Raw genomic sequence first — 21,564 nt, 5'->3', positions numbered from 1 at the left:
TTTTTTTGGATGCATAACAAAGTATGCTAATTTAATCTCCCACTCCTTTACCGGTGCTGTGAGACTTTTGTTCATTAGCTCCTCTATTGTCGCAGGAACTTCAGATAGAGCTTTTACAATATCCTCTCGATTAGAAGATTCAAAGATTTGTGTAAAATAGCTAGTAGCAATTATTATTTGTACATATATGAAAGCTGTGGTTTTAGTGTTTTATTATAGTATTATGATAAATATTTTTACGGTATCTGTAAAAATTTTACTTGAACTTTCTAAAATAATAGACAAATTGTTAATATTAGTTGTGTTATATTATTCACAGATTTATTAATTAGTCAGCATCGACAGCAAAAAGAAAACTGAGCTGTGGGTTTTAAAAAAGAACTAAGCAAAGTTTGACTGTTAAATTTTGTAGCTGTAGCAATATTTTTGACTGCAAAGAAACCAAAACACTTTTATCAAAAAAAAAAAAAAAAAAAAAAAGAAACCAAAACACTAACCAATCAGCCTCTTTCATAATTGTAGTCGGCAACTAGAATATTCATTCAGAGTGGCGGCGACGCAACCGCCTTAGCGATCAAATAATAGAGAGAAACAGAATTTAAACAAAAAACTTTAAGCTTTATTTTACACGCAGCGGCCATGAGTAGGACAGAAGAAACATCGGCTGGCGCATCGTCGGAGTCTGCTCTCTCGTTTCTCAAGCTTGCAGATTCCTACGTATCCTACTCTCTTTGCTCACTGACGGTTCCAGGAACAATCATCATCAAAACAGAGATCATAGGAGCTCAGCTTGAAGCTGCTTCGTCATAGAAGAATACAAGTCTTCTCTCACCTCTTCAAGATCATGCTTTATATAAAACCAAACCAGACTGTCTATTTACCACTTTCTTGTGAGGTTTTGTGAACATTAGAAGGAAAAAAAAAACATAAACATATGCAAACAAAAATCATTGAATAATCGACAAGAAACGAAACTCTTTTATCAAGAATTTAACAATCCTTACTCTTTTCAATCTCCATGCACATTCAAAGACCCTATATATATTAGTAATCCCGTGACCACTAATGTAGATCATGGTTGGTTTCTTCTAAATTATCTGTAATTACGAATCTGGTTCAAGAAAACCACCTTTCACGAGAAGACGGGTCTCCCCGACGCTCTAACAGTGGCTATGAACACCCAGAAGATGGCACACAAGGCACCCACGATTGACAAGACAAGAAACCCTCTGTTTCTGCTACGCTTCTTTGCTACTACGGTAGTGGTCGCTGGCGTTCCATTAGCCTTTCCACTGAGCCTCATACGGCTGAAGCTAGACATACGCACAAATGTCCGGTTAATAGGACCCTCACACGCAGAAGCTGGCGTTGAAGGTATTGAGTCCATAAATGCCCACAGGGCAGATGAGAACGGGCTCGTTCCACCATCACCATCTTGAGCTGTTACGCTCGTAGTAAGATTTGTGGAGCCTGGCATTACATTCACACCTAAGAAAATAGTGTACACAAAGTATCAACAGAAAGGCTTATGGCTATTGTGTTTAAAGTTCATAACGAGAGGGTTTGATAAGAAAAAAACAGCAGAATATCATATATAAATATACAAGTCTTGGTTCAAGTCAAAGACAAAATGCAGAAAAACATCTTTGCTTAGTGGGACTGAATAACTCAGCGGACACCATAGGTGAATACTTAGAGATGAGTATTGAGTTTTAAGTACCTGATGAAGGTGACGCAAATGCTCCAGAAATAATAGACTGCGGTTGATCAAAGAGAAGAGCCTGATCATCATCTTCATATCGTCAGTTAACTGATTGGGATTTGGGTTAGGATCCATGATGCTGTACAGCTTGTTCTCAGGGGTCTGGACCTGAAAATGTTGATGTTCTTTGTCTGATGTGTTACTCAGAGAAGAAGGACCTGCAGAATCTTCTTGAAGAATAGGCTCCATTTCCAAAAACATGGAAACGTCATGGAACAACTGGTCAAACTCATTAAACTCTCCAAATTCACCAGGGTCCAAGAACTGTTGGGGTGTCTCAGTTAAAGAAGCTCCGAGTTCAGAGGTCAGAAGATCATCCATTTCAATGTAATCGTCCTTCTCAAACACAAAAGGCCCCGTACCAGAGTCATTGGGAGCTGACGTGACTTCAGTAGACTCATAACTCGAGGGCATGTTGTATGGCTGGACGTTTGGTAAGAACTCTCCAATTTCCCGGGGTTCAAGAAACTCTCCAGAAGAATTGTTCAACAACGTGCTTTGCAGCTCTTCTTGGCTGTTAACCTGCAAGTACAATGAAGTGAGAAATGTACAGCAAAACAAACACGTGAAAGAAGACCTAATCCAATAGACTTGTAGTAAAATTCATATCCCCATTTACAGTGAAAAAAAAAATAACTAACCTGTGGAATGTCAGAAGCAAGGCCATTAATACATGTTTGAGGAACCTCAGGTGCATATGGGATACCACTGAGAATCTCCTCGATATCATCTAACTGAACACTGACAGGATTAAAAAGGAGACGATTATCCAGATAACGAGGCACAGGTTCCTCTTGAACAGCAATATCATCTCCAAGTTCATCATCAACCCATTCTTCTTCTTGGAAGGGAGCACCATAATCCTCACCGTTTTTGGGACCAGCCCCACTTTTCTTGAACAGCTTATAAAGTGCATAATATTCCTGAAGGAAACAAAAGGTGTTAAAATCAAAAAGAACAAATAAAATGAAAGAGAGCAAGATTGTAATAAAGTATACCTTGGCGTTCTTACATCTGCCGAGCTCTTCTTCATCCATGGTGTACTCGTGCATCACCCAGTCAGTACGCTCACCACTAGGAGCACGACCTCTATAGAAAACAAGCGTCTTTTTCAGTCCTACGGATCTTGAATTGTAGACGATGACACGATCTTTCCCAGTGGCCTTCCAATACCCAGTTGCTGTGCATCTACCAGACCTAGCTGCGTTTGGATACTTCCTGCTCCTTGGAGTAAAGAAGAACCACTGTCGATCTCCCGTCTTTAACACCGATTGACCTGAATCAAAATCATAATCAGATACAAAATCAGATACAAATTTTGATTGATCCTAACGAAGGAAGGTACAAAGAATGGAAAGCGTACGGGGCAATTCTTCAGGATCCAATTTGTAAACATCAACGACGCCGATGGCATTGACTCTAAGCCTTCTTTTGCACATCTTCCTCTTCAGGTAATACATCACCAGCTCCTCATCTGTCGGATGAAATCGAAACCCTGGCGCACTGAATTTACCTCCTTTTAGACACGATTCCGCCATTTCTTGAAAATTAAACGAATCCGATCGAGTCAACGACGAGATTACTCCAGATCCCTCCCTCCCTCCCTACTCTCTCTCTCCTGATTTTTTTGGTTGGCTATCTGAAAATGTCTCTCGCAGGCAGCCGTTTCCATCACTTGGCATACCGACACCATCTGGGCCTTGAAATACCATTATTCTTTCTAGCCCACTCACTTTATGGCCCCGTAATTAACAAGGGTTTAGTTTTTTTCTGTCAGCACTAAACCAAGTTCTCACCTCAATAATTATTCTTGTGTTCTTTTCTGCATTAATTTTTTTTTTCTGAGAAACAAAAAGGCTTGTTCTGCATAAATTTTGTTACCGTGTCTATTTCTTTTTCTTTTGTCACTTACTCTGCCCATTTCATCATAAACTAATATTCATTTTAAATTAACTACCATAATTATTAAATAGCAAAATATATCTAAAACCCTATATATCAGTAAACCTAAAAAACAAGAAAAAACTGAGATTTTAAAATATAAGTAGATCTCGATCCGTGCGATCGGATGTTTGTTTTCATTATTTTATATAAATATTTTGTTTTTAATTTTAAATTGTATATATTATAATATATGAAGTGTGTCTATCATTTTTAAAACAAAATAGTTTTACCGTTTATCTTTTTGTTGGATATATTATTTCAAACTTTCACATATATTTGTATCTTTTTTTATATATTTATTTTTAGATCATTATTTCAATATTTAACACTTAAATATATATAAAGATTGGTAAAATATTGTTTTATTGTCATCTCCAAAGATATTGTAACATTTTACAAATTTAGAAAGCTTTTTAACAAATTAAGACAATTAACTGCTTTTGACCCATATTGTTTTTTTAGACAAATTAAGACAATTAAGCACTTGACCCATATTGTTTTTAACAAATTAAGACAATAAATAAACAGAAATAGAACTTGGAAAATATTAAAATATTACCATCTCCAAAGATAATAAGACAATTAAAAAAATAAGAAAGTTAACAAAAACTAAACTTAAAGCTCCGTGCATAAATATATAAAGAATTTAACTAAAAAAAAATTCAATGAACTATATAATTTTTAAATGTTAAGATTGAAAAGATTTAAATAGTATACATATGGGTCAAGTATTTTTTAAAATATACATATGGGTCATATACTTGAAAATGAGAAGGCGATCTATTGATGAGAATTATTAGTGTGATACTATGAATTACCGAAATCGTAATTCTTATCCCGTTTTGAATTAATATTGGATTTCGGTTTAGGCACATTATCTTAAACGGAAATAATATTCAAATCTTTGTTAGAAGTTATAGCTGATTTATAAGAGTTGATTCATATATTATCAAATTTATTAAGGGTCTAAATATGTGTTTGTTAACCCAGCCTGATTTATAGGAGTTGATTCATATTTTAAAATGATATATTATTAAGAATTCATTTCTAGTAAGAGTCCACTTTTACAAAAATCACATATGAATTAATGTTGTGACTTCTCTTTTAATATAATAGATTTGAAACCAGAAAAATAAGTAATACATTAGCTTATCATGTACTTGATCTGAGTAAAATAGCCGCGCTCATGTACTCTCGATATTTGTTTGGATATTAATAAAAACTAATTTTTACTTTATATTTTGTATATCATAATTTCTTCGTTTTTCATATACAGTTGGTTTTTGGATATATTTTTGAATGTTGGATATTTACACGGTAGAACCTCTATAAATTAATATTTGATAAATTAATAAATTTCGTCGGTCCCAAACCGATAAAATAATATGATAATAAATTTTTTAAAAACTTCCATGTATATATAGTCCTATTAAAATTATTAGTTAATAATCTATCAATATATACCTTTTATTATATTGTTGGTTTTATATTTACAATGCAAATTCATCTATTTTCTTAATATTTTAATATATTTTGATAATATTTAGTAAAATTATATCGAAAATTATATAACAATTCTATGAAACATAAAAATATACACCAAATAAGACAATAAAAAAATATGAAAGTCAAAATTTTAAAATTTAAATAATATATATATGGTAAAATCAAATATTTTCTTTTTTTGACAACGATAGAAAACCTCAAATATTTTCTTATTTTATAAGCAAAAATAGAAAAATAGAAAAAAATCTAAAACATAAAACTTTTGTAAATTAATAAAATTTTAAAGTTCCAACATTATTAATTTATAAATGTTCTATTGTAGTTTGTAACATTTTTTGGTGAATTGTGTATATTCCATATTGATTTTTTTAGTGTTTACGAGTTATTCGAATATTTATCTTTTCATATTTTAATTTTTGAATTTATTGTTTGGGTTTTCAGATTACTATATTTTTCTGGATTTAAAATATTTTCAAAATTTTGATACATTTTTGGGGTTTCTCATAAATTTTGAAAAATACAGGTGGCAGCTTCTTTAATAGAAATTAAATTCGTAGCATTTAATTTAACAAAATTATGCATGTAGAATTTAAATTAGCATGGTTGACAAACGTTGTTCAATCAAGGATAGGGGTTGACACAAACGTTGTTCAATCAAGGATAGAGCAATCTATGTCAGACTAGATCGATCGATCGATCCTAGGTGGAATCGATAGAGATCCCAGTTACTTTTCCAACGCATCTTGATCAAGACTTCCATTTTGCTCCAGTTTCCAATCCAATTACGTTATTTCCCATCACTATATAGACCTGTAACTTGTAAAATACTTGAAAAGCAATCATTCTTTACAAATGTATTGTGTTGTAGGTTCTTCTAGATATGAAAATAAATTCTCAACGGTTTACATGAGATTTAGCTATCTCCTAAGGTTGTGTGAATATGAATATGAATACTCTAGAAGATATGCAATCAAAAGAATCTGAAATGGAGAGACCCAAAACAAACCTATGTCAAGAATTGGTTTTCTCAAAACTCTTCAAACTCTGTACATAGTCAACGCGTCATATATAATGCCGTGATCACTAAATGTGGATCAAGGAGTTTAGGTCACAGTAAGACAGGCCTTCCCAAGACACCAACTGTAGCTATGATGAACACCCAGAAGATGGCACACAAAGCACCCACAATTGACAAGACAAACAAACCTCTGTTTCTGATACGCTTCTTAGCTACGGTGACTTTGCTAGCAGTCACTGACGTCCCGTTGAACCTGATACGGCTCAAGCTAGACATACGCACAAAGGTCCTATTAAGTGGACCCTCACAGGCAGAGGCTGGTGTTGAAGGTATTGAATCCATCCATGCCAACATAGCTGATGAGAACTGGCTCCTTGTTCCACCACCAACATTTTGGCCTCCCTGGTTTTGGCCATCTACACTCATAGTAGGATTGGTAGATTCAGGCATCACACCTGACCAAATTAGTATTCACCAAGTATCAGCGGAATGACTAAGATTATTACGTTGCATAATTTGTACAAGAGGGTTTTGATAAAGCCAAGATTAACAAATAGCAGAGTATCACATGTTTTTGGTTCAAGTGAAAGACTAATGATGAAAAAGTATTAGCGCTTGGTGGGGCGAGTGGAACAAGAGTTTAAGTACCTGATGAAGGTGCTAGAGAATAAGACTGTGGTTGATCATAGAGATAGGCCTGAGCATCTTTAAACCACATATCCTCAGTGAATTGATCGACATTTGTGTTAGTATCCATGAAGCTGTTCAGCTTGTTCTCAAAAGTCTGATCCTGAAACTGTTGTTGATAAAGGAATTGTCTTCCGTCGTTAACAGAAACACTACTCAGAGAAGCTTCTTGAGAAATAGGTTCCATGTCCAAAGACATGGAAACTTCACGAAACAGTTGGTCAAAATCATTAAAGTCTCCATATTCACCAGGGTTCGAGAACTGTGTAGGTTTCTCAACTGAAGAAGCTCCGAGTTCAGGGGTCAGAAGATCATCCATTTCAATGTAATCCTCCTTGTCAAACACCAAAGGTGCTATACCAGAGGTATTGAAAGCTGATTTGACCTCAGTAGCTTCAAATGAGTTTGCTGACCTCATATTTGACTGAAAACTCCAGTGGCTATTCGGCAAGGCCTTTCCGACATCCCAGGGGACAAGAGACTCTCCAGGAGGATTATTCAGCAACACGCTCTCTATATCTTCTTCGCTAATACCCTGCAAGAACAAAGTATATATTTAGTGAAGGAAGCACAACAAAAATGAGAATATGAAACCATATTAACAGAGGGAAGAAACTGACCTGAAGAACACCAGAGAGCTCATTCATTTGTCTTTGAGCAACAACCCCTGGTGCATTTGGGATTTCATTCAGAAGCTTGTCGAGATCATCCGACTGAATACTGACAGGATTGCATAATAAACCATCACCCACAGGAGGAGGGTTGTTCTCATAACGGACCACATGATCATCCGGTACAGCAACATCATCATCATCATCATGGTCAACCCATTCTTCTTCTTGGAAAGGGGCACCATACTCTTCGCCGTTTTTGGGACCAGCCCCACTTTTCTTGTAGAGCTTATAAAGAGCATAATATTCCTGAAGAATAAAAGACAGATTAGTTAGAAGGAAAACAACATAATATTTTTTGACTATCAGGTTCAGCTATACAATTATATAGTACCTTGGCGTTCTTACATCTGCCGAGCTCTTCTTCATCCATGGTGTACTCATGCATCACCCAGTCAGTACGCTCACCACTAGGAGCACGACCTCTATAGAAAACAAGCGTCTTTTTGAGTCCTACGGATCTCGAGTTGTACACGATGACACGATCTTTCCCAGTGGCCTTCCAATACCCAGTTGCTGTGCATCTACCAGACCTAGCTGCGTTTGGATACTTCCTGTTCCTTGGAGTGAAAAAGAACCACTGTCGATCTCCAGACTTCAACACCGATAAACCTGGTTGTTCAGTTTTCGTTAGATAACAAATAAATAATTTTGAGATCAAAGATCATATAATTCTCCAGAAGAAATCAACAAGCTTAGCGTGGAAATCAAGAAAGAGATATTATTATTACGAGGCAGTTCGGAAGGATCGAGTTTGTAAATATCAACGACGCCAATGGCATTGATTCTGAGCTTTCTACCACAGATCTTCCTCTTGAGGTAATAAACCACCAGCTCCTCATCTGTTGGGTGGAATCGAAACCCTGGTGCGCTGAATTTGCCTCCTTTCAAACACGAATTCGCCATCTCCGATCAAGATTCTGTCTTTTAAAATCAACGAGAAGCAAGCAAAACAGAGGGAGGGAGCGAAAGAAGAGGTGAGGATTGAAACTTTAGGGTTTTTTTTTTTTGATCGGCGGCGAGATAAAAGATTTTGGTTTGGAATGGTCAAAGAGGAATGATTCGGTTAGTTGATCGGTTTTTCGTAATCTACGAAGTTTCAAAGAACCTACCTTCTGCTGGGCCCACACTAAACTAAAGGGCCTACAGTTCTGACTTTTTCATTTCTATCTTATCTCGTAAATGCTGACCAAAAAAATTCATCTCATAAATATTTGACATCTATAAAACTGGAATATTCTTTTTTTTTCTTGTTGTTGTTGTATTGGAATACTATCATTATAAAAATCTATATTGTTAAAATATAAACTAACTTGATCTACACTCACGTGCCGATGTTTGATTTAATTTATTTTCAACATAAATTCATAAATAGTTTGTTTTATAAAATAATCACATGTATATTTCTATGTTTGTAATTTACATATAGAGTAAAATATATTATTTTATAATATAGGTTTTTGATAATAATGCTTTTTATTTGTACATAATATCATATCAATATTTGAGAATTTTATGCAATTTGATGTAATTTTGTTTGAAAATTGAATTCTAAAATTTTTTATATTTGACTAAACTAAATAAGATAATATTATATTTAAGTTTATGTATTTATTTTTACCAAAAAACAACAATCATTGTACTTAATTAATTTAAATTGATTTTAAATATGTGTTTTCGCTTAAAGGTCCTCACCTCCACTCTTTTCACAAGTGTGGTCTTATCCCGACGAGATGGCTTACTTGGCAATGCAACACACCAGATTTCTACGACCAAGCTCTTTTTTTCTCACCTATCAGCTTATCTGTTGACACCATTTCCGAATGTCTTTAACCACCTTACCGTTAACTTGATTTCTGCCAAAATTGTGTTCATCACGTTCTTGTCTTGTCATCCAGGAAAAAAAAGAAAAAAGGAAGATGAAAAGGATGGAAAACGGACAGTTATATGTCATGTTCGTAAAAAAATTGGAATCAAAGGATCCTATATTTCTCGCACCAAAAAGAAAATCCCATATACTATCCTTTATTTTCCTATTTTAATTTTTATTTGATTCCAAAAATATAGTAAAACGTTCTTTTTCAAAAAAAAAAATATAGTAAAACGCCACAAAACCAGGGTAAAATTCAAATAATTACAATTCATCCAGACGGACTATTTAATCGAATTGGAAATCCATCGGGTCAATCCTCCAAATCAACTTCACTGATACAAATTCATCAATATTCAATCATACTGATATCTTTATTATCATCCTTCTATCACTGAAAAGATAATATTCCAGCAAGAAACGAGTCAAATCTTTGTCAAGAAAAAAATAAGAACAAAATGAAAGAGGATGAAAAAAATAAACCCAGAATGGTAAACTTAGTAAAACTTGGTGCAACTATAAAATAATTTGGGCAACTTAGTAAAACTGCAATCCCTTTGGATTGTATATGACTTTGATTGTAGATGATGAGAACATGATGGACTGCATATTTGTGATTGCTTATCAGTACCCATCAGTACTATACTAAAAGCTCTTAATATTCTACTCTAAAGCTGTCCACCTAAACAAATAAAATCATCCAATCAGCACATTTCGTTTTTCCACATCAGACAGACTGGGCTTCGGTTTGGGCTTCGTTTGTTTTTTGCCAAATCAAACAATCACACACCAGATGCGAGTGGGCTTGGGCTTCGAGTTTTATTTGCTGTTTACCCTAATCTTAACAACGAATCAAACGCTCAGGTACTCCTGCCCGAAAAAAAAGAGCTGAGATACTCCTGTCCGAAACTGCCCAGATTTAGAATTAAATAATTCTTTATTTAAATACGAAAATTTATTAAAAGACCACATGGCCAACAGAAACTTGCATAATTACAACCCAACCATGACCATTTCGCGGACCATCCAGACCCGATATATGAAATTCGGATATCTTTCTCTATAACTTTCGAAATCTTTGTAAGAATTGGTGTGATTGTAAATATTGGTGAAACTGTACATCGTAATAAATCGTCAACAATATCCTGTATATAATACTAAGTTGAACTAAATTTAACTAAATCGCACTTTTAGATTTCAAATGTTTTATTATGTTATTTTTTGGACAGAGTTATTGTTATTGATATATTTATTGAATTTTGAATTTAAAAAATAGTTTATATGATATAAATAGATTTTGGCCAAACTTAGAAATGTTGTACATATTTAATAAAAGTAGAAATGTTGTAAAAAGTAGAAATGTTGTAAAAGTTGATAAAACTAATCTCCAAATGGCTAGTGAAGTTTATTTGTTAAAATAAAAGTAGAAATGTAGTTAATTTGTTGATGATATATTGAAGTTAAAATATACAAAGATTAGTTTATAGAGAGAAACTAGAGGATTGAAACTAGAGACATTACATTAAGTCAAACATAGTGAAAGTAGATAAAACTACATGCCATAAACTCGAGAAATAAACACCACAACTAATCTTCAATTGGCCAGTTGGCAGCTGTCAAGTGAATTTCATTGCAGAAGTCCCAAACTTCACATTGCCAGAAACAACGATCGCACTTCCACTGTGTTCTTGATCCATTATAGGAGACTACAAACACCGGTTCTTCTATTGCGGAGCACCAGCAATCATTTGAGAAGATGAGATTCTTTATTCTTTCAAGTAGTGACATAAACTCTTGAGGTTTGTCGTAACCCCAATGGCCTGAGGGTAGCTCAGTCTGGATCATGCAATTCATCCGATGAACAAACTCACGACTAAAGTTAGGATATTTGTGAAACAACCCTCCATCATCTACACTAAACGCTAAGTTCAGCATTCCATCTACAAACTTGGCCAACTCCAATCCTCTCTCAGCAGCAAGATGGATTTTCTCTCTTCCTTCATCAAGTAAATGAAGTTGAAAAAACTTATGCATACCTCGTAGGTAGATAGCCTCTGGATTACCGGCTTGGTAGCACCTAAGTCGGAATGTTCTTACAGCATTAACCTCATCAATCCAATCATTAAAGCCAATGAGATTAGCAGATTGGTAGAAGTAGTCGTCTCTGCCTATTTGATTGAACCCGGAGAAAGCAATTCTAGCACTACCGAAGTCTCGGATGTGGTTTGTTGCTACCTTTGAGAGAATCTTATGGAGGATGGAAGGAGGGACATATTCCAAGTTGAAGTTCTACATAGAGTACAAGGATGATAAAAAACTTGAGAGATATTCGTTTAATCGAGTAAATGGAAAGATTTATGTGTTATTTATAATAGAGATAAGATTGCATTTACTATCCCACTTAAGGGTGTGATTTGATAGACGGCTTAAGACACGACTTCTCACTGCAAGTACAGGGAATAAGAACAGTCGTATGTCAAGGAAAAATTTAGTGAAACTAAGTGATTTATGATTGTCTAAATTTATGAAACTAAGAAAAATTTAGTGTAGTTATATAGAACTATGTAAGAATTAACAAATTTAGATATTCTAAATAGAAGCAGAATCGAAAAATTAATTATACGGAGTGGATTATTTAATGATAACAAACAGTATAATAAATAATAATTGAAATATTTAGTTTGAGAAAAATCTGTCATTTCATGATTTATGACCTGATTTATGACCATAGCGTCGTGACCCTTGATATTTGCAACGCTACACGACTTCTCACGGACGCTTCTGACAGTTTAAGTGAAACTAACTGATATTAATTGTCTAAATTTATGAAACTAAGTAAAATTATATTGAATTTATAGTGTAAATATATGGAACTATGTAAAAATTAAAAAAATTAGGTATTATATTGTTTTATATTTTGAAAATAAATATAATATTATGGATTATTTACTTTTTTTTGGTAGGATTATGAATTATTTACTGAGCAAGCAATAAAAGAGATCATAAAAATGGTTAAGAAAAATCCAGTAATTAATGGTATTGATGGACAGAGGAGAGAGTAATCAATGAAGTAATTAATCGATTGAAAAAGTCTCTAATAATAATCATTACACTCGCGACTCTACACTACACTTGCATTGAAACCAAACGTGAAACGTCACAACACTACACCGAGTTAGTTAAACTACACATCTTCATCATCACCATTGCATTTAGTTAAACTCCAACTCTGCAAAATCTCTCATTTCATCTCATATCCGAGTTCTATCTTCTCTTCTTTCATCTCTGAGTGAAATTCTCTCATCTCTACAAACAAGATGACAAACTACTACAATAAGCTTTCCCAGATTTCCGAGGCTTCTTATAACCCCGACGTCAAGGCTTGGCGTTTCAGAGTCAAAGTACACAGGGTCTACCCTCTCTATTCCTCGGTTACCATAAAGGTTATGCCTTTCTATTCCTATGTCCTAGCAGATGAAGATGTAAGTGTTTTTTCATCATCTCTCAAGTTTTTCATCATCTCTCAAGTTTTTCATCATCATTTAACTTGATCCTTGTACTTTATTTATGTAGGGGTGCAAGATGGAGATGACCGTTTATGGGGATTATGAAAGTTTTAGAGGCCTCGAAAACAAGGAGGGAGAATGGGTGGAAATCTTTCGGGTAGGAGTTGAACGTTCCTGTGTAGGTTTCAATGCAACTAACTCTCGGTTCAGACTAACTGCTTCGCGACTCACACAAGTCCGCATGATCGATCCTCTGAACAATCGGCTTTTCATGGACTTCAAGAACATCCATGCAATCCCTCACATGTCCCACAGGGAACGAAACTATCCCATAGGTATGAATGCTGCTAAAATAAATATATTCACATATAGTCACATATTTAGTTTCAGAACTTTGTATGACTTTGTAGATGTAAGTGAAACTAAGTGAAACGAACTGATTTAGTTGAGTTACACTTATATGGTAGATACAATTGGAGTGGTCTTCAATACCGAAGCCCGTTTCGATGACCCTGCAAGACCAACGATGATTTTTTACATAAGGGACAACATGTAAGTAGAAAGTAACATATGATCCAAGCAAAATTTATTTATATTGTAATTGACAAACGTTTTCTTTATTCTGAATAGTGACAGCCAGATTAAATGTGTGGCAACTGGCAAGCAGGCCTATGCCTTCCGGGATGGTCTTGAAAATGTGGAAGGTGGACAGGTGATTGTGGCCCTTAAGATGTGGAAGGTCTGCAAGTGTTGGAGTAAGTGTAGTTTCTGTGGCTAGTTTTGAATATGATAGTGGACTAAAACGTTTACTAAAATCATTTACATTAATACAGATTTATTTGATCCTCCTGATCTATGGCTTGAGACCGAAGGTGGACTTTCAGACTTCAGGTTCAATCCGCGTTTGACCGAGGTTGAGGACTTCAGGCAGTCTCTACTAAACAGCGACCCTTATGTTCAAAAAAACAGACCTTTTTGATGTGCTGTTTTTATTTGAGACCATAATACCCTTCGCTGGTGGATCTGAGAAAATGGCAGAGAGTTCGTTGTTTTGTGACTTCCTTTACCTCTGTTTTTTTGCGAAGTATTATCTTTTTTTTGAAAAGTTATTATGTTGTTTCAAGTTATATTAGACAGTGTACATGAATTTATTTTTTTCGACAAGTTATAACAAACAATATATCGATAAAATAAGTTTAATTTTATATTAAACTTTTGTTTTCTGTTAAATAAACACACAATAAAAAAATTGCATTTACTCTCTGTTTCTGTATTATAATAAAAGCCACACAATCATAAGAAAATGTCAATCCAACAGCTTATATTAAAAGAAAAAATAATCCGTACATCTCGACATAAAAAACAAAAATTGTGGACATGGACGAGAGCACATAGACAGAAAACTGAAAGTTCTGGACAAGATTTATTGTGGACAAGGTATCTTAAAAATTGGAAACTTTCTCCTGAATGAACTTACATGATTGATGGATCTGAATCGCAGCATTGAGAGGGGAGACTCCGTTTCGTTTTGTCACACAGTCTAGTCTCCACCATTTGATTAAATACGGAAGTTGGTTGTGTGGACGGTTGTGGACGAGTGATGTGTGATAGGCGAAGCGTGGACGGGTAATGTGTGGACAGGCCATGTGTGGACGAGTGATGTCAAATCACCAGAAAGATCAAAGCTTTCAAGTTTCTACCAATGGTAATCTCTCTCAAACCAACTATCTTGACCATCACCTATGCTTACTCTCGCTCTCTATCAACTCCACATGAAACGACCATACTCAATGTGGCTTCATCCACTTCTCACGTTTTCCACCTCTGTATCCACAACCTCTATATCCATCAGATTCTCCTCCATAACCACCACCTATGTATCCACCACCTCTATATCCACCATTTTCTCCTCTATAACCCTCGCATCTTAGAAAAACTGTGGCAGGATCATCCATTTCAGACAATTATTCAAACCTGTACCCTGAGACCACAAGTAAAATGTTTTTAACAAAATAATTTCATTTATAAAGACCGTTAAACTCTCATACATATCAAAAGAAGTCAAACCAAATCAATGTAATAAAACATAGCATACTAAGCCTAAATCCTCTGCTTTTTTAATATTTGAATAAAAAATGTTAACTTTCTTCAATTCACAAAACTTGAAATCAAAAAAAAAAAAAACTTTGCAGCTGAACCAGAAACAAACACATACTCTCGGTTTGAATTGAAAGGACAAAGAGAATGAAAGGAAAAGAACTCACTTGATGAAGCTTGAGCTAAGTTGTAGTAGAGATCTCCAAAATCAGATCTGCCCATTTTCAACACACTAGAAAATGTTACTCCCACCAACACCGCCTCTGCCGTCGAGCCACCACCATGATTCTTTAAGCCACCACCATTACATACACTACAAAATGAACCACTCCCATATTCAAATCATAAATTAACCTACGTTTTCCTCTGCCGAGAACCTTGTGGACAAGCTTATCACTTCCGAACAAGGGGTAAGCTTTTGATTTCATTAAAAAGGAGAGTTTGAAGACTTACTTCTTATTATCGTTGTCATCATCAATCACCACCGTGGTGGTTCTTCTCTGATATCTTATCAAACGATTCCCTCTCCATAACATCAACAACTGGCTCTGTAGTGGTCACAGATTCCGATACGAAGAAAATTGGGTTTTTTTTGTGGGAGTTTATAGGATCAATTAAGGTTCAGACACTGAATCACTATCTTTATGAACGAGAGAGAATGGAGTTTAGTCGGGATAAAGGCTTTCCATTTTTTAATTTTTTTTTTCAAAACAAAGAAATAAAATCAGATACATCTTTGAGCAGAAAGGTAAAGTAACGAGAGAGATATAACTAAAGGGTATGTTTGTCATTCACCACCTAAAATGTGTGTGTCCAGCACAAAGTGTCTAATGGAGTAAATAGAAAGACATAAAGTGTCTCTCGGAGTATTTTTTTCATAAATGATCAATAAATAATTTTACTATATAATGAAGAGAAATTAAATGTCTTAGCAGTTTGGGTATGAATCCTACTTCCACCTGTTCGAAATAAATAAATAAAAAAAATTAAAGAAACAAGAGTCATAACTCACAAGATCTCAAATACATTACACAATTAACATAGGTTTGGGTATTGAATCCTACTTCCACCTGTTCGAAATAAATAAATAAAAAAAATTAAAGAAACAAGAGTCATAACTCACAAGATCTCAAATACATTACACAATTAACATAGGTTTGGGTATGAATCCTACTTCCACCTGTTCGAAATAAATAAATAAACAAATTAAAGAAACAAGAGTCATAACTCACAAGATCTCAAATACATTACACAACTAGGTGATTTTCCCGTGCTCATGCACGGATATAAATATTTATAAGAAAATATATTATAATAATTTATCAATAGTTTAATTTTAATTTTAATTGTTTTGTAATTTTATAAATAATATTATATTATTTTAGTTAGACATGTGATTTTGGATACGTGATATATGATAAGTTTGATTATCACTTTAGTATATTAGATAACATCAAATTCTTTTAGTTCAACCATGATTTTTTGTTCTAAATAGATTAAAGTTTTGAATAATTTGTGATTTTCAGTGAGTTTAGATTGATTTTCTCTTAGATATGTAAATATATTTTAATGATAGTATAATATATAATATTTTGAAAATCAAATAGAAAAAATAAATTTAACTGTTGATCGATTCATAATACATAAATAAATATAAAAATAATATTTTGAAATCTCATCCATATATGTTTTCCAAAATAAATAAATGGTAACATTTAGTTAATATTTTATTTTAGTTTATTGGTATGGTTTGAAGAATCCCGTAATTTATATGTATAAATAGAAATAAACATTACTATAAAATAATATATTTTATTTTACCTTAGATTTTAGATATAATAAAATTAGTTAGTCTATATACTCATTTTGTGAATAGGGTGACCTATATTCATTTGTATTGAAGTATAATAATTTTTATTTTTATCACATCAGTTTCAGTTTTTCATCTTAAATGTGTAAATATATTTTTATAATATTTATAGTAATTTATTATTTTTTGATTTTTAAAAATATTTAAAAAATAAATTGATGATCAGTAGAAATTTTTATAAAAGAAAATAACTTATTAAAATTTTGTAAGCTCATAAACGATTATCGATATTAATAATTATTAAAATATTTCGTAAGCTCTAAGTAATATTATACCTTATATTTATAAATTTAACTGAAAATTATTTTAAATAATCTTAAATATAATAATTCATATTTTATTACTTTTATTATAGGTATATTAGATTGTAAATATAAAGGGAAAAACAAAAAAAATATTAAGTAAAAATTATAATTTTAATTGAAGAAAAATATAATATGTTTAGTTCATTAAAAATGTCTAGGATTATGTTATTTAAAAAAAATTGTAATTATTTGTTCAAATTTGCTTGTGGTAAAATTAGTTTTCATAAAAGTATCATTTAATTTTTTTAAAATAAAAAACCAGTTTTTTAATTTTTTCTTAGAAACTATTTTATATATGTAAAATGTTTTCATAATATTTTTTTAGTTTTTCTTAATTATAAATATTATTAGTCAACAAATATTATAATAATGAATAAACCATTTCAATAATACTAATTATAAATATTATTATTCAACTAAAGGTATCTTGGCTTATCTAATCAATTTATTTTCTGCAATTATCTGAGAAAATATATAGATATATAAGGCAAATATTTTTATTACTTTGAAAATATATTTATATTACTTAGATTATGTTTTAAATGAAATATTTATTTTCTTAATATCAAAGTTATTTTTGTTAACTTTCCTTTTTTTATGAAATCACATTATATATAATATATATTTGATTGTAAATTCGTTTTTTTTTAATTTATAAATGTTTTGAATTATATATGTTAACTAAAAAGGAAATTTCTAATTAGTAGAAATTATTTAAAAGGAAAATCAATTTTAGTATAGTAATTATATATAATATTTTTAATTCATTAAGGGTGTCATTGTAATCAACCACCGTGAAAATTAACGTGAGTGCGACACGTAGGAAACTGACTTCTCAAATAATATTATAGAGATTAACATAGAAGGTATTATATTTAAATGTACAAATAAAGTTATGACAAAACAATCTTTTCTTATAAAATAATTATGAGAAAACTATAAGATATGTTCATTAATAGAATTGATTTATGTTTTTTTGAATACAATATAATTAAATTATTATTTAAATTTTATATTACACATGAGAGTTCCATTATTTAGGTGTTACTGATTTATGTATTTTAATTGATTTAGAAATTCATACAGTATTTAAAAGTTTAAGTAAACTATAAATCTAACCTATGGATTCAATTATTATTTAGAAATCCTGAGATTTTCCTCATATTTAAGTCTTTATATTTTTAGCAAATAAATCTATACAAATCCATTATGATATCGAATCTATTAATAAATTTGTATGATTGCATAACACCTGATTTTGTATTAGAATCTAAAATCCACGAAGCCAATAACATATGATTTCGATATAGATTTTAAAATTATAGAACCAGTAACACTAAATTTTGTCTAGATATCCAAATCCATTAAACATACACCAACCAATAACAAATTTGTTTTCTATTGCTGACTGTGAATAAAATTAAAAATATGATAATGTCATATAAGTACACAAGAAGTAAATGAAGTACTTCAACTACAAATAAGAAGAAAACCTTGTTTAAGTGAGTAATTTTATGGCTCCGTAGAATTAGAATTGGGAAAATAAAAATAAATAGAAAAACCATTCATATAATAATATAAAATAAAAATCAACAAATTTAGAATATGTATTCCGCACGTAGCACGGAAAAAGAATAGAGTATTTTGTAATATAAGCAATCAAAAGAGCTAAAACTGGTAGTTGATCAATTTAATAAAAGGATAAAAAACACACCAAAAACAAACAAACTTTTTGAATTACAAGGCCTAAGGGAAGTTAGCCATACAAAAAAGTCTTCCCAAGCTTAACCCAATCAATACACGGGACTTTTGGTTTGGGATAATTCCCATGTTGCAAGGCAGACCTTGGCCTCTGAGTTTACTCTTCTCCACTTCAATTTGAAACACCCTTTTGCAACTCTTCAAATAAATGTGCAGAGATAGAGTTGGCTACAAGTACCGCGAGTGATTTGAATTTTTGGCTTTCATTTGATGCTTCACCATATGGAGGATCGCCTTGTAGTGTTCCTCTATAATCTTTTTATGGTTGTGAAAACCTCCTCCAGTGTTTGTCAAATGTAATCTTTCATTGGACTCTTCCTTTTACAATTTATCAAACTCGGAATCTTCAGAAGTTAGAGGATGGATTGAAGAAACAAAGAGAGAGAATCGTAGAATTTGGAGTTTTTTTTTTGAGTTTTTTTTCTACTTAGGGCATCTCCAACCCAACTCCATTTTTAACTCCAAAATGGAGTAAAAGTGATTATGGAGTAACATATGCTTCAACCCAACTCCATATCTCACTCCATTTTGAAATTTACTCCATAAATAGAGTAATCTATTTTTTGTTTGTTCATGACTCCATTATAGAATAAAAAATGGAGTAGGATTGGAGCAATTTTACTCCATATTCACTTTTACTCTATTTTGGAGGAAAAAATGGAGTTTTACATTGGAGATGCTCTTGGTGGGCATTTATAAAGGGTAATTAGAGTGGAATTACGTATGGGATACAGACTCTTGAGTTTCCTATTAAATTTCTTCCTTAGTTATGCAGAAATTAATATTAGTGAAGAGATGCAACTCTTCAAACAACGGTAAACAATGGTAAAACTGAAACTCTGTTTTGTGATTGGTTAACTAGGTAAAAATTTCTTTTATGATTGGTTAATCAGGTAAAACTTAGTAAAAGGAAAATGGAATAACACTGTAAAACTTAGTGCAATTTTATACAACAGTAAAAGATAAAATATTCCCATTGTATAACTCAGTAAAAACTAGTGAGATTTTATACAATTGTAAAAAAAAAATGGTATAACTCAGTAAAACTTAATGCAACTTTATACAAGATGAATTAGTACCTACAATAATATTTTACTTCAATTAACATATTTCCAACTTTCATAGTATGTATAGATTAATCCATTAAGAATCGAAGACTATGTTTCTCCATCTATAAGAAATTAGTAAATAAACAAACCAGTAGCTGATTCATTGCTAATTGATTTTGGCAACATATTTAATCTTACATCACTACCCATATATATATGGCTGTCATTAATTGGTACTTTCGGGTGGTGATATATCCTATCAAAAACTAAAAGGAAAATTTGGAGCAATTTTTTTAACATAAATATTTAAGGATATAAGGATAATAAAAGTAACCAATAATTCTAGTTTCAGATTCTTCGGATCATCATGAGACAATTTTTCAAGAACATATATATATGTTCACATTTAAGGTTATTGATGTGAAATTAGAATATACAATTTTTAGATAACCTTTCTCTAGTTGATTTTATCTACATATTTAATCATTCAACATTACATATATATGGCTGTCTTTAATAGGTTTTTAGGTGCTGAAATATTGTATAAAATGAATATTTTGAATAAAATTTAGGATAGAAAGAAAATAATTAACCATTCAATTTAAAACAGTTTTCTGGATAATTCTGAAAATTATCTGACAGTATACGGGGGCGGTAAAATTTTTCTTAAGAGAATTTCTATAATTATCTACTCCAAATATTTTCATACTTCTATTCTTCTAAATTAAAATAATAAATTTTTACAGAGCAGTTAGTATTATGTACTAAATGATTTGAATTTCTTCGATATACCGATATATATAGTTGTTTTATGGACTTTCTTCAATTGTATTTACAAAGTTTATAAATGTTATAGAAAATAAGGATAAAAACATTTTAGACTTTTTTAACTGTATTTAAATGTTTCAAAATTTTGGTTTATTAAATGAAATATAAATATATAACTTCAAAATATAGAATAAATTAATATTAGATAAAATAATTAACAGAAAAACTAATAATTTTCACCAAGCTTGGATTCAGCCAATTAAAAGTATGACACAATTTTATAAGATATATACTGTATAAAATTACATAGTGGTGTGAGTAGAGGTGTCAAAATGGGTCATATGACCCATGGGTTGACCCAACCCAAATTGACCCATTAACCCAAATGAACTGTTTATTTTGATCCAATGGGTTAATGGGTTAACAGATTAATGGGTTAGCAGATGTATGGGTTAGCAGGTTTATGGGTTAACAGATTAAATGGATCTATTGGGTTGGGTCAATTCTTAACCATTTGGTTTAATTAAAAAAAAAAGATATATCTCTATCTTCTCCATCGACATCATCTCTCTCTCTTCTCATCGACATCCGCCGTCCGAGCTCGATCTCTCTCTTCTCCATCTCTCGCCATCCATCTTCTCCGGCTCGATCTCTCATCTCCTCCGATTTGGGTTTCGACCTCTCTCTTCTCCGACGCCGATCTCTCTCTTCTCTCAACTCGTCTTCATCGATCCATCGATCTCTCTCTCA

At 32.3% G+C, this 21,564-nt stretch overlaps 3 protein-coding genes and 1 pseudogene across 4 annotated transcripts; 1 reads left to right on the top strand and 3 right to left on the bottom strand.

The window, feature by feature from the left end:
• Positions 1 to 493: 493 nt before the first annotated feature.
• Positions 494 to 3,404, bottom strand: LOC108807892 (NAC domain-containing protein 17-like; annotated as a pseudogene).
• A 2,466-nt stretch (positions 3,405 to 5,870) lies between these two features.
• Positions 5,871 to 8,647, bottom strand: LOC108807882 (NAC domain-containing protein 16). 2 transcript variants are annotated; one of them, XM_056986770.1, is made up of 5 exons: positions 8,320 to 8,647; positions 7,923 to 8,200; positions 7,538 to 7,837; positions 6,879 to 7,452; positions 5,871 to 6,646 (listed from the first exon to the last, which is right to left on the bottom strand). In XM_056986770.1, the coding sequence occupies exons 1-5, from the start codon at positions 8,492 to 8,494 to the stop codon at positions 6,321 to 6,323; spliced, it is 1,653 nt and encodes a 550-aa protein (XP_056842750.1). In that variant the 5' UTR covers positions 8,495 to 8,647; the 3' UTR covers positions 5,871 to 6,320. The 2 variants fall into 2 exon arrangements, with proteins under 2 accessions (XP_056842750.1, XP_018435615.1); XM_018580113.2 differs by having other exon boundaries at positions 5,871 to 6,685; positions 8,320 to 8,646.
• A 2,398-nt stretch (positions 8,648 to 11,045) lies between these two features.
• On the bottom strand, positions 11,046 to 12,187 carry LOC108846696 (putative F-box protein At1g67623). The gene is made up of 2 exons (XM_056990038.1): positions 12,173 to 12,187; positions 11,046 to 11,747 (listed from the first exon to the last, which is right to left on the bottom strand). Exons 1-2 carry the CDS (start codon positions 12,185 to 12,187, stop codon positions 11,046 to 11,048), a joined length of 717 nt encoding a protein of 238 aa, XP_056846018.1.
• A 588-nt stretch (positions 12,188 to 12,775) lies between these two features.
• On the top strand, positions 12,776 to 13,943 carry LOC130497097 (uncharacterized). The gene is made up of 5 exons (XM_056990034.1): positions 12,776 to 12,940; positions 13,032 to 13,299; positions 13,432 to 13,516; positions 13,595 to 13,719; positions 13,798 to 13,943. The coding sequence occupies exons 1-5, from the start codon at positions 12,776 to 12,778 to the stop codon at positions 13,941 to 13,943; spliced, it is 789 nt and encodes a 262-aa protein (XP_056846014.1).
• Positions 13,944 to 21,564: the final 7,621 nt, after the last annotated feature.

Source organism: Raphanus sativus, chromosome 1, assembly GCF_000801105.2.
Source record: "Raphanus sativus cultivar WK10039 chromosome 1, ASM80110v3, whole genome shotgun sequence".
Lineage (NCBI taxonomy): Eukaryota > Viridiplantae > Streptophyta > Magnoliopsida > Brassicales > Brassicaceae > Raphanus > Raphanus sativus.
This window is presented reverse-complemented; position numbering and strand designations above follow the sequence as displayed.

What these genes read in the sequence shown, in the direction of transcription:
- LOC130497097 (XM_056990034.1), top strand. Translation starts at nt 12,776, where the DNA reads ATGACAAACTACTACAATAAGCTTTCCCAGATTTCCGAGGCTTCTTAT. An exon ending in ATGTCCTAGCAGATGAAGAT is followed by an intron (nt 12,941 to 13,031) that starts GTAAGTGTTTTT and finishes TTATTTATGTAG; the next exon opens with GGGTGCAAGATGGAGATGAC. An exon ending in TTTTACATAAGGGACAACAT is followed by an intron (nt 13,517 to 13,594) that starts GTAAGTAGAAAG and finishes TATTCTGAATAG; the next exon opens with TGACAGCCAGATTAAATGTG.
- LOC108807882 (XM_018580113.2), bottom strand. Translation starts at nt 8,494, where the DNA reads ATGGCGAATTCGTGTTTGAAAGGAGGCAAATTCAGCGCACCAGGGTTT. An exon ending in AGCTCTCTGGTGTTCTTCAG is followed by an intron (nt 7,453 to 7,537) that starts GTCAGTTTCTTC and finishes TTGTTCTTGCAG; the next exon opens with GGTATTAGCGAAGAAGATAT. An exon ending in TTCTCTAGCACCTTCATCAG is followed by an intron (nt 6,686 to 6,878) that starts GTACTTAAACTC and finishes TAATTTGGTCAG; the next exon opens with GTGTGATGCCTGAATCTACC.